Below are 14,057 nucleotides of genomic sequence, written 5' to 3' on the forward strand. Positions count from 1 at the left end.
CCTTATTGGCCTATAATTCTCTGCTCAATTTTTTTTTTTTTACTTGGATTGTATTTGATGGCGGGTGTTACTGTAATTAAATTACTTCTCCACTGAAAAAGCAAATTAAGGGATTTTTTTTGGTAATTTAATTAAGTACTTGCGTTACATACTGTAGTTCTAAAATCAATATTGAAATTTAAATGCAAATGTACAACCTAAGAATAAAATATTATGCTGGCGCCAGTGCATTTACTTTTAGTTTTGCCGATTCACAGAGAAATCATTGAGATAAGACTAAAATCAATCAAATCTAGAAACATATCTATAGACATGAGAAATATATCTATTGGAAAACTAATATTCTCTGGTTATGTAATCCGTATGAAACTATAGCGAGGTACACTCTTTTCCTGTATATGAAAGATTAAAGTGTCTATTTTTAAATGTTCGAAATTAAATAGAAAATGAACAATATCTGAGTATGCAATTCTATAATCCTTATGAAAGTGAGGGTACATTTCCCATATACCAAAGCTTAAAGTATCTAATTTTGAATTAACGAAACAAACCATTATTTGATTATGTAATCCATATGAAAGCGAGGTACAGTCTTTCCTGTATCTGAAGTATTTTGAATGAATTCAAATCTAAAAATAGACTATTATCGGATTATGAAATCCTTATGAAAGCGAGGTAGCTCTTTGCCGTATCTGAAAGCTAGTTTCCAACTTTTTAATGAAACCTTTAAATGAAAAAACAAAGGAGAGAAACAAGCTGGAATTGACCTCAGCATTGACCTTATTGAGCAACTAACTTACTTTTCAGACAGAGTAATTAGTGAAGTAATTTAAATACAATATTGATGATATTATTTATAAGAAGCCCGACAGCCTTTAGGAGTGGAGGACTATTGTATAAGACTGAAGGGAATTAATCTGCAATAACAAACTGCTGGACGTACATTGTCCATCTCATTGCACTACTTTTTGTCACAAAAGTAAATAATTAGACACAAAACATTTGATCTGAGTTTAAATATTTTACTAAATTAAAGCCGCAAGATGGAGTGATTTGTATAATTACTAATGGAAAGGTGATTCGTAGTGCCTGGATGAGCCTGTGTTATTAGTTTTACCGGTTACCTGGGAATAACAAACCTTGGAATGTGGTGACTGACCAATCAGAATGTTCCACAAAACTGTCTAATAAGGATAGTTAATTAAATTATTATTTTAAAGCTACTCATTTTGTTCTTTTTTTTATCTGGATAAATTTTGGACAGTATAAGAAAAGGCGCCATGGTGAATAACACTTGGACAATATTGAAAAAATCTGTTGAAAAAGTCTGTTACAATGCAACTCAAGTATATTGATTGTATTTTTTTGTTGCAGCTGTACTGGACCCAGAGTACAAGATTGCATTGGCATGCTAGACAGGTATGATTTTTTTGACCAAGGACAAATTACAATAAAGAAGCAAATGAAAATATTTGAGGCGCATACAGAATATTTGGTAAAAATATAAAATTAAATGCTATTAATATGTTTAAATATTAATTTAATTTAATTGAATGCATCAATTTTAAACATCATAGGTAGGGGTTTGTGCTTAACTGCTTTGCAGACAAATAACAACTTATTATCCCATGGTCTTCCAGGACTCCTCTGATTGCAGCTGGGTTAATTGGGGGTCTCTTTGTGATGGTCATCATAGCTCTGGGTGTGGCTGTTTACGTCCGTCGAAAGAGCATTAAGAAAAAGAGAGCTTTGCGTCGTTTCCTGGAGACTGAGGTGAGAGTGGCCTGTTCTCATATAAGTTTTCTTATACGAGAAGCATATGACTAGAAAAGAAACATTCCATACATTATGCATCGTATCTTGTGTCTCTTCTGTCTGTCACGTTGCATCAAAATCCTTCCCTGTCCACAGCTTTTTCATTCATTTCGTTACGTTTCTTGGTGAGCCGCTTGCTCAAAATTTAACCAGCACACAGCCCATAAAGTATTCAGCGGAGAGCCTTCCTTAAATGCATGGCAGGTTTGTTGGGTTAATGCATAGCCCTGTTGCCCTGAATGACTGTGCAGCCTATTAAAAAACATGGCCTGTCTATGCTGGTTTGGATAATTTGCAGGTGGAGCATCAGTGTTATAGACAGCTGTCAGCCTGAGAAGATGCCCTGTATCCAAAAGCTGACAGAGACACTCACGCACCAGAATCCTGAAATCCGTTTTAGCAAACCTGAGGCCTCTGTTCAAGTAGAAAGTGGTGTGTTTCTGCCAAGAAGACGATAAGGCAAGGTCTAGACCACCCCGTGTTTAAAACAACAAAAAGCATGCATCTGTCAAATCTGATTGCCTCTGAAATTGTTAAAATCTACTGATAAATTAATAAAAGTTACACAACAAAATAAAATATGTACTTTTTTTTTTTCTTTAATCTCTTTAGAACCAATGGACTACACTAAATTCTGTTGATAAGGTTATGTTGAACTTGAAACATTCATACACTTCAGCTGAAAAGGAAGCTTTATTAGCCAAATTAATATACTCGCACTTTTACAGTGAAAAAAAAAATTGACAGTTGTTTATCTTTCAGCACCACATATCTGGACAGCTCCCTCTAACGCGCACTGGTTTCAGCACCACAAAGATGGACAGCTCCACATTGTGTCTTCAATCTGTACTTTCATAAAACAAAGTGACAGTCTCCGCTCTGGGCTGTGATTGGTCGCATAAAATAACAGTTAGCCTCTGAATAATGGATAACCAAATTCACACATTTATAGATTGTTAAAATGTCACTATAAAAATGTCATTTCCATTACCTTAGATTAAAAGTGCTGAGTGGACTGTTTGTATACGGTGTGCTGGGAGAGTCCTCCTTCTTTAACGTGAATAAGAATAGTGCACCCAGGGACTAAATATCATTATCTCATCTGCTGTCAAAGCTGTAATTTTTTCATTTAGCAAATACTAATTTCATCATAATCTAGCTGTATTCTTTTTGCAAAATAAAGTTTGGAACAGTATGAAAATGCGTAAATAATAATTATAAAATAAGATACTATTTTATTACTATTATTTATTGTTATCAATTTTAAGTTTTCAAACCATATACATAGATGGTAGCCCCCAGCTCCAGACCTGATGAAACTACAAACACCACTTTATATTTATGTCTCTGTACATCTTTTTCAACCTTACCTCTTTTCCACCCTTCTTATCTTCACTCTGTTCCCTTCACAGCTGTTTACTCTGTAAATATCTAGTAACATTTTTTTTTCCTCCTGAGGCCTAATGACTACTGCATAAACAAACTGAAAATGGAAAATATGGATAAGTGTAACTTCTAAGAGCTTGTTTTGAAGCTCTATGTATTTGTGCACTCATAAGTTGTGAGTGACCTAAGACTTGGTTGTTTAAGCAGTTGGTGGAGCCGTTGACGCCCAGTGGTACAGCACCAAACCAAGCTCAGCTGCGAATACTGAAGGAAACTGAGCTCAAGAGAGTCAAGATTCTGGGAGCTGGAGCCTTTGGCATGGTCTATAAGGTAGCATTTTTATTTTTGATGCATGTACCTGTCAGCATTTGTTGTTTTGTATGATTTGAAGGGTTGTTGACTTATTCTGATGTCTTCTTTATAAGGGAATCTGGGTTCCAGAAGGAGAAACTGTGAAGATTCCCGTGGCTATAAAGATACTCAATGAAAGTACAGGACCTAAAGCCAATGTGGAGTTCATGGATGTGAGTTAACTACTTTGATCTAAATAGTACTATAAAGGGTTGTTTGAATGTCAATTCATATATATATATATATATATATATATATATATATATATATATATATATATATATATATATATATATATATATATATAGTTGAAATGCTGTTTCATTTTCATCAAAGATTCCTGAAAATAAGTATCACTTCTTCCACAAAAAAATTATAATACTGTACAGTAAATGTTTCATGCACACCTAGTCTATTTGAATGATTTCTAAAAGATCAAGTGACACTGAAGGCAATCATTTCAGCATTGATCACAGTATTAAATTACAGTGTATACATGATTAAAATAAAAAAGGGTTATTTTAAAACATAATACGTCACAATATTGATCAATGGATTATTACTGGATTATTGATTTAATAAATGCAGCTTTTGCATTTATACTACATACGTAGTATAAGTATATTTTATATGGCACTAACATTAAAAGTATCATTTCATTTTAATTAAGTACTTGAAAATACTTAAAATGAGCAGAAATGTCACTTATCATTGAGATAAATTTAGTAAAGACATGCTAAGAATAGAGGAGTACAATAACATCAAGAAGTCACATACTATATCACATCTCCTTTTTTCTTGTTGTCACTCTTTTTTTGTCTCTTTCTTGCTCTCCCGAGATTCAGGGAGAGGTCAGGCTCCTTTAAAAAGCCATCAAAACGCGGCCTCATGTGCTGCGGCTGAGTGGGATTGTAAGGGAATTCCTTTGTGTGTTCCTTTGTGTGTGTGTGTGTGTGTGTGTGTGTGTGTGCGCGTGTGTTCTGTTATCTGTGCACATACATAAACAGGCAAGATGATGCAGACCCACTCATAAAAGATCTGTATTCATCCTTGTCTTCGTTGTAACACATAAATATTTATATACTATATGTGCTTTTTTTTTGAAGGCCCTTTTTCCTTTTGAAACATACTGCTAATTGAGTGAGACAGGCCAGCGGTGGCTGCCGAGGTCAGGCTCACTAATGGAGGTTATCTTTGGAGTAGGAGGCAAGAGTACAATAGCAATTGCAGAGAGACTTGTTATGCTTTGTGTATGATTTATGCCTATAGTGCAGTTATCTGCTTCAAATAAAGCAAAAAAAAAAATGTAAAGGGGTCATTTTTTTGTTGAGTTTTCTTGCAATAATTTATAGTCAAGTTTTGAGGTGTCACGAGTGGTTCTTGGCCTTCTATCTAACCCTTTGAATGAAATGAGCTGTTTATTTGATATTTGTACATGAAGACTTATATATAAACTGTTTCTTTACATGTGAAATGAGATACAGCTCTATGAACCGAAGATTTGCCTGTCAGCTCCTGTCAAGTTTGAACAATCTCGTCCTTAAATAACAGCCTTCTTGCCAAGCTGCATTACATAGACGGGTTCACAAAACCCATAATACATTCAGGAATGTGTGTGTTTACATGGGCGCGGTGCAGCGAGAAGATTCAACATCATAAGGAGCACTGAATGTGTTTTTGTGTGCGTCATAGCAACAGACAGGTTTAAAAGTGATGAAGGGGACAAGATTTGAGTCTCCTTTAATTTGTATTTTTGTATTTTTATATGCATTTTATAATATATTTTATATATATATATTATATATATATATATATATATATATATATATATATATATATATAATCTTAGAAAGATTATTTTATTAGTCTTTATTACTGTTCCATCTTGGATTATGAACAGAAGAGGATACTTAAATGTGTCTTAAAATACATGTTTTAAAAGTTAAAAGTTTTAATTAAAACAGCATATTTAAAAAGCACACACATCAGAGAGTTGTGAAAAAAAAACTGTTACTGTAAAGATATCCATATAGCATGCTTTCGTGTTATATTTTTTAAAGTGTGTCTATATTGTGAAGTACGATCCTAACATTCGTTAAAAGACATTTCAATTGTTGATGGGAAAATGTCTCAAGAGATACATTTTTATGCATGACTTTTTTTTTTGGTTTTCTAGGAGGCACTGATCATGGCCAGCATGGAGCATCCTCATCTAGTGCGTCTTTTGGGGGTCTGCTTGAGTCCCACTATTCAGCTGGTAACTCAACTCATGCCCCACGGCTGCCTGCTGGACTACGTACATGAACACCAGGAGAACATCGGCTCCCAGCTGCTGCTCAACTGGTGTGTGCAGATCGCAAAGGTTAGCAGCATTTCACGTGTTTGTGCAAACGGTCAGACAGTATTCCTGTAAATACTACAGAATTTTGACTTGATTCTGATTCTGAAACCATTTCAACTATCTCTGTGTAAGATTTATAGCAGGCAGAACTTTTGCACGTAATTATAATGCTTCCCCTTTTATGGACAAATATTGCAGTACATCAGTGACTGCCTTACATTTGCGTCAGTGGCTCTTTGCCTCAACTTCATGCATTAAAATTATTTAATGCACATCTATCTGTAGATTATATATTACTTATATGATTCACTGAAAATCTTCCACTTCACTGTAAAACTCAAATTTGAGTTATGTACTTCAGACATCAATGCTCACATCCCTATCAAATTTCTGGAATTAAACTCAAAAACCGTAATAAAATAAGATTTGAATAAAATATCCTATGGCAAAGATCTTTTGAGATATATTTTCAATCTTCCATTAATTAGATGCTTTAGCAATACTTTACTTATATGTGCTGCACACTATGCAACAGATTCTATATTTTAACATAAACACACACACACATGTTGTGTGTCCATGTGTTATGAGAACTCTCCATAGATGTAATGGTTTTTATTCTGTACAGACTGTATATGTTATTGCCCTACACCAACCCTACACCTAAACCTACCCCTTACATGAAACTATGGACATTTTTACATTTTCAAAAAATTGAATTGTGTATGTTTTATAAGCTTGTTTCCTCATGGAGACCTAAAAATTGTCCCCTCAAGGTCAACATTTATTGGTATTTCTATCCTTGTGGGGACATTTGGTCCCCATAATGTGACAAATACCAGGTGCACGCACACACACACACACACACACACACACACACACACACACACACTTCTGCATGTATTTAACTAAGAACATGTTGATGATTAAAAAAAACAGTTTACAATTTTTTTGTCTTTTGTTGGTCTGCTGCATATTATTATATTAAAGGGCATGCATATAAATGAAGGCAACATGTATTTTAAAGGCTTGCATCAATCTTCATTTCAGCTTGGAATTGAAAAACTGACCATCTGTGACTTTTTAACTGAGCTATTGAACAATTTATAGCAGATTTTTTGTTTGTTTGTTTGTTCTTTTTACAAATAGCGAAGCAATCCTGCCCTATTAATTAAATTAATATATATTAATTGCAATTTATTATATATTTAACGCAAATAATAATAATAATAATTATTATTATCATTATTACAATTATATATTATATTATATATTAATTGAAATTAATTGTTTTTCAGCACTAAAAAAAATATTTCACTTTATGGTCTTAATGGACTGCATTCGGTCCTTGATGTAGGTCCTTAATTTATTTGTTTTTAAATAACGTATAGCTGGAGAAGTCACTGGGGATTCTCTGTTTTCAGGATTCCTGTTTAAGTTACTTCTCTTCCACTACCATAGAGTCAGTCATTTAATCTGTCTGTTGTAAATAGATTGGCTGAGTTCAAGAGATGGGTGCTGGTTTGTTGTAACTCAGAGCTTTGGGCTTTGGCTTAATGGCACCTATTAATCAGGTTGTAGGTTGAACAAACGGCTCGACAACCTTGCCTGTTCCTGCCCTGGAATTCTGCTGGTGACTCAGACCCGCTGCTAGAGGTTTTCCTGGTCAAGCTGTGAAAAGTTAAAATGCTGTTGCCGGCCAAATTCTCTTTTAGCTGCCAAACTGCTCCTGCACACAGTGAAATAATGACCTCGGCACGAAGACGAGATTACGCTCATTATGAGATGATGTATTTAAAGCAGGTTACGTGCCTCAGTTCTTAACTTAAAAAGGGGTGAATCTGCATCACTTTGTCAGGTTCAATCTTTCAAGCAATAGCAAGTGTAACAAACTAGCTCTCCTTGACCAATCAGAAGCGCCTTTAACCCCCTCTGCACTACAGTTATGATAATGAGCAGACCTCCGACACACAAGCATCTCTCCCAGCGTGCTTTGTTCACCGACGGCAGCTCAACACTGGAGTTGCATTGATGCAAATGTTATAATTGATATTTTCCACCCACAGTATTTCAGAGCTATTCATAATTATAAACATAATTAATCTTATGCACAATAAGGCATTTTCTGTCATTCTCTTTCTCTTTGTCTGGCATTTTGAATGCTGTCTTTGTAAACCTGCCACTGTGAAACGTGTTTCAACAGTTAGGAACCCCACGGAAATTTCCCATTGTGCCGAAGGGATCTTCTTCCAAGATTCCCTCTTTTGCATACTCTCCTGTGTGTTCTCCTGAGATGCAGGATCGGAAAAACAGTGTATATTGCAAATACCTTGGTGTAATATCCCTGCACAAATGGCTTTCTTTTGCTGCAGGCGCATCTCCTTTGGCCTCATTAAAGAGCTTCAGGTATCAGAAACCTCTTGTTCATTCCGTATTTCGTTCATCTACTGCTTTTCTGTGGAGAATCCAAATGAGAAGCTTATCTTGGATTCTATGACACATTTGCATACAGGTAAACCTACTGTTGTTGATTTTTTTATAGTGCAGAGCAGAACTATTTATGGCTTTCCAGACTGATTCCTATATAAAAACTCAGCTAGAAGTGATATTTACACGTACATAGCCACATTCAATCTTTTCTAGGTCTTTACACGCAGCAAGATGATCAACAATATTAATAATGTTCCAGGATGTTCATGTTTCGAATGGCTTTACATATGTTTGCTTTACATTTCTGCATGAATCCATGTTCAATTTCAAAGTATCAACTTCAGTTCAGATTGTTTGAGTTCAAACTGAAATCTCTGACTTTTCATTGCAGTGTTTTCTTGGAAAATCTAATAACAGTATACAAATTTTAGATCTCCTCTGAAATAGTAAGACACTTATTTATCCATTTATTCTTTTAGCATCTAGGAGGAACAATTGATTATGTTTCCACTTATAGATACAAAGCTATAGACTTGATTTTTGTACAAACAAGTTAGAAAGCTGTTAGCATATTATTTATTTATCTGTATATTTATATTCTTACTTGCAACTGTGGAACAATGACATGGATCTCAACTTAAATAAATGTATCTGTGCACTTTATATATGAATGCCTACTAATAACATTTGTTTGGTTAGAGAGACACAGGAGCAAATATACCAACGGATTCCGCTCAGCTGAAGTAATGTAGTTTCTAACAAATTAGAGGAACTGCTAAATGAGATTTCTCATGAGCCTCTTAGAAGGACTCTCCACATACATTAATGAGCGTGTGAATGTGTGTTTGTCTGTTACACCGTAGGATTTCATCTGTAGAGTTTGGGGTTGTAAGCTGTTGACACCACTAGCGACACCGGGCTTAATTTGTAGATAATTGCAGTTTGTAATGGGAACGAGAAGCCAAGGCCATGTCAACCAGAGTGTCACTGAAATTGTAGCCATTACCAGAAACGAAACATGGAAATTAATGGCATTCTGCTTTAATTTGCACCTTCATCTTTTCATGGCATTTAATCTTAGCCTCTCCTTCTCTTGGGACTCCAAGAAATGTGAGAGAGGTTCTTGAACCTTTCATTAAAGCCCACAATTACTCCCTCTAACATTTCTCAAAACCAAACGAGAATCATTTCTAACATCTCCTTTTTGTATACCTTTTTGTAACTCAATGCAATTATAAAAAAAAAATAAAGCATTACATTTAGCTAAATGAGATGTGATGGCTTATCAGTCAATAAATGAATCATTTATATAAACAAAATCTAAACTTTCTTTATTATAGTAACATTGTCATGAAAATGAGCTCACCGTGATACTTATACATTTTATGGATTAATCATAATTTACAGTTTTTTATTTCATTTATTTATTTATTTATTGATAGATGTAAAGCTGAATTTGTATTTTTTTGTATCACTGATAGGATATGTTTTTTTTTTAAAAAAAATTTTGACAATGACAATGATTTTTCTTTATTTATTCATTTATTTAGTTTTAGTTTGAGTTAACTCTGATACTCCTAAGTTGAAGTTTTGGTATTGCAATATTATTAGCCACATTTTCTCTTTTTTTATTTGTTTCTTCAAGGTTACTTCGTGATATTTACTCTTCTAAATATCAAAAAGATTTATTGTTTTATTACCTGAGTGGTGACATTTCAGCAGATGCCATGAGAGGGGGCAGTGGGACGCTCTGGGAATAGAGGATCTCACCTCTGCTCTTCAGATCTGGGCGATCTTCGCTCTTTGGTCAAAATCTGGCCAGACATAATCCTGAAAACCTTGTATAAATGGAAGCTGACTGAAATGAGTCTCATTCAGTTTTGTGTTTTACATGAGAGCTAAGTTAATGCTTTCTGTCCTTTTTTTCCCTTTGTTTAATCGAATTCAGATCATGTGAAGTAAGCTTTTACTGTTAGATTAGTGCCCTATTGTGCCTCTGAAACTGTGTTTCTGTACGTTATAGGTGTCATTTGAGACCCGTCCACATGATGGACAGTCTCCCTGCTGTGCTCTTGTCAGTCCAAAGGTTTAGGGTAGAGACAAAACTCACAATGTCTCTGGAAAGCAGTGTTATGCTTCAGGAGACTCCACAGGGGGATTTTCATACTTATATTACCAATGCACAGTTTCATTATGTAGAGCCTGTTAGTGCAGTTTCTGTATTATTCATGCATGTTTAGGGATACACTGGCTCTTAGTGCCGTCTTCTTGCTTTAGAGATTTGCAAACATGTTTGTTTGTGAGTGAATGCAAATGGATAGCTCGAATAGCAAATGGATATGCACACAGGATGATTTCAGACTTTTATTTAATCCTATATGGTAACATGTAACTTGTGTTTCCGCTCAGAGCAAGTCAATAGTGTAACAATGTATCACACAGACGACATCTTCAAACTAAGCTACACTTTCTGTGAGACTGAGCTAAAACTGTTGCGAAATCAGATTTTTTTTTATGTCGTCTTGTCTTAAAAAAAAAAAAAAAAAGACTACATTTCAGCCTTGGAAAATTGGCAAAAAAGCTGAAGTTTGTCACTGTGAAATGATAAGGGATACGTTTGTGCATGAAAAATGTCCATATATTAAAACTTTATAAACCACAATTTCTAGCATCTAGCCGCTAACTGTAATACTTGCTGTCACGAGAGTAGCGGATGACGTGTAAGCTCCGGTCAGAAGTTGACGAAAAGCACAGAGGAGAGGGCAAAACAAAACACCAGTCACAAATAAGTACAAAATGAGGATTTGTAAAGAAAAATGTTGTAAAGAAAAATGTTGTAAAGAAAAAACGAGGCAGCGCGACGTGCAAGTTCGTGGGACACACAGTGCGATCTGCGTGAGGAGGAGATGAAGACGGCAAGCCTTTCTTCCTCCTTCTTCCGCCAGATCGTTAGCCAGCCCCGAGAGTGAACCTCTCTCTCTAGTCCTCCGAGGAGGATGGGGCTGAAAGCGCCAACGAGCCGTAGCTAGTTTAAAAATCGATTGGCTGGCTAAGAAACAAGCCAAGCCGCAGAAGAGCAAGCTCAACGACCGTTTTTTGCGTGCTCGGCCGCCACCTTCACACCAGAGCCTGCCATTTTTCCTAACTTGCATACCGAGGCGTGCAGATTCGGGGCGAAACCATTCTCGCCCCTTGTTTATTTTCCCACCAGTGATTACTATGGCAATGCGGGGGGTCTAAATGAACACTGTTACAGAGAAATGCCGAAGGTCGAACAGACGCTTGCGGGCTATCTGTCCCCTGGCTCGGTGTCATCCCTGAAGGCTACGGCCTTGCCTATGAAGCCTTTGCGTACAACATTAACTCTCGTAGGCAAGGGGTACTCGGCGGCAGGTGAAGTCGGTGCATGCCTCCACACGGTGGCTGTGTTGCAGGCTTACCAGGCTGACATGCTCAAAAACCTGGCAGTTACTCTCTTGAGGAAGGAGGCCATCGAGGTGGTTCCTCCTCACGAAAGGGAGTCCGGGTTCTACAGCCGGTACTTCACAGTTCCCAAGATGGAGGGAGGGCTGAGGCCCATTTTAGATCTCAGGTTATTGAACCACTCAGTCAGTCAGCTGTAGTTCAAGTTGCTCACACTGAGACAAGTCATGTCACAAATCAGGTCAGAGGACAAGTTTGTCATGATGCATCTAAAAGACGTGTACTTCCAGGTGTCTATCCTTCCTTCTCACCGGAAGTTCCTGAGGTTCGCTTTTGGGAGAAAAGAAAAAACTTGTGTTCTTCCTTTCGGCCTAGCACTTTTACCCCGAATGTTCACGAAAGTAGTACACACAGTCCTAGCTCCGCTGCTGCTTCAGGGTGTTTGCATCCTAAACTACATCGACGACTGGCTAATACTGGCTCATATTGGAGAGTGAAGTGATCCAACATCGAGAGGTCGTTTTAGATCACATCAAACGGTTGGGGTTGAGACTTAGCCAAGAAGAGTGTCCTTTCTCCGGCTCAGAGAACCACTTATCTAGGGGTGGTGTGGGATTCGACCACGATGCAGGCACGAATGTCCCCTGCTCGGATCGAGTCCATTCCCAACTCAGTCAAGAGAGTGAGAGAAATCTCCGGACGCAGTTCTTGTTCCCTCAAGGAACCAGGGTTATATTCATAAACTGTATACTTTTCATAATTTTCCTCCGAATAGAGAGATGCTGCTTTGACATGATGCATTGAGATGAACACCCATGAATGCTACAGAATGTCTCTTTTTGAATTAAGGCTTTTTAAAATTTTTCATTGAAAAATTCCTTTTGATACGTTAGTTTTGCATATGTCTTTGTGTTCTTGGAGAATAGTAATATAGTTAGAAACTAAAGCTTTTTTTAACCAGTTTATACGCTGACAGTCCATATCACCCATCATTACTGGGCATATATCATAGGTTTCTAAGTGTCCTTGCTGTATGTTTTATACCAGTCACCTCTGTCACTTTCTGTTCCCATTGTGATGCTGAGTCTGGCTTCTCTCTCGTTCCAGCCCACTTCTTCTTTCCACCCTTGTCAGCATTATTGTCCACAGAATTAAGCAGGCTTTCACCATAGCGCCTTGTTTTTTTTCCTTTTTCTTCTTCTTTTCTTTTCACTCTCTAATTAGTTCCAAATAATCAAGTGAGTCTAATTTCTGTTATTTGTCTATTCAGAGGCGAGAATATGTTGTAATAGGGCACCGAGGGACCCTCTTCCCTTCCGTTCCAGAGAAACTTTAACCTTTATTAATGCACACATAAAAGCAGGGGCATAAAAGAGTGAGATGAGGAGATGCTCTATGAATGCCCCCGAATGCACCTCACGCCGGCATTAAGTCTCGCTCCCTGGATCGGCATGCAGATGGCTTGTTATGCTAAATGCAGGCGGCGTTTTGATTAGGTTACTCCTACTTTCATCTGGGTGCTCTCAAACAGTGGACACAAAGGACTGCTCTTTGCTTCCTGTTTTATCTATGCGGTCTCTCTCTCTCTTTTTTTCAAGTGAAGTTAAAGCTCTGAATATACAAAAAGCGCAAGCAATGGATGCTTCTAGAAATATTATATTATAACTGGAGAAAGCTATTCATTAGCATTGCCATTCAAATAAACCTTGATACCTTGGCAACAACCACAGCAGTAATTAATATAATATTAAATAATAATATACGAAAGCAAATGACTTATATAATTATATTTGCACTCATATCTGATTGAGTTTACTTATGAATGACCTTCACTTCTGTCAGTTCAACATCACTTTAAAGTATTAAAGTGCCCCTATTATGGATTTTTGGAAATGACCTTTCACGCAGTGTGAAAGACGGCTCTAAGTGAATGAAAACATTACTCAAAGTTTTAAATATGAATGTGGACTGTGTATAAAGTTAATGTCTCAAAAGAAAGCCGATTCTGAGTCATTGAAATTAGTTGTTTTTAAAACAAAGCCCAAGCAGGTTTGTCGATGTCAACATGAAACATTAGCATATTCCCAGCCCACTTGTGTGTCTTTTTTTTTGCTTTGGTCTGAATGAAAATGCAAATTCATTCTTTGCCACTAGATGCCGCTTTTGGAGCAGTACAAATAGTGGTTTCCCTGGTAACACAGTACATAAAGCAGCACAAATGCTGCTTTTATCAGGCATCACAGGCATGATGCAGTGAAACTGAGACCGGTTGACCAATCACCGAGATCTCTCAAAGGAGGGGTTTGGGAAA

The 14,057-nt window shown here is 36.7% G+C and overlaps 1 protein-coding gene across 1 annotated transcript in view; it reads left to right on the plus strand.

Annotated features, from left to right (window-relative positions):
* Positions 1–14,057, plus strand: part of erbb4a (erb-b2 receptor tyrosine kinase 4a) — a 136,462-nt gene that overhangs the window by 111,504 nt on the left and 10,901 nt on the right. Inside the window, exons 16-20 of the mRNA XM_043240427.1 lie at positions 1,375–1,419; positions 1,641–1,773; positions 3,409–3,531; positions 3,627–3,725; positions 5,729–5,914. Of these exons, the coding sequence (XP_043096362.1) occupies positions 1,375–1,419; positions 1,641–1,773; positions 3,409–3,531; positions 3,627–3,725; positions 5,729–5,914 (586 nt within the window). The remainder of the gene's footprint in view (positions 1–1,374; positions 1,420–1,640; positions 1,774–3,408; positions 3,532–3,626; positions 3,726–5,728; positions 5,915–14,057) is intronic.

This window comes from Puntigrus tetrazona, chromosome 1, assembly GCF_018831695.1.
Source record: "Puntigrus tetrazona isolate hp1 chromosome 1, ASM1883169v1, whole genome shotgun sequence".
NCBI classification, from domain to species: domain Eukaryota; kingdom Metazoa; phylum Chordata; class Actinopteri; order Cypriniformes; family Cyprinidae; genus Puntigrus; species Puntigrus tetrazona.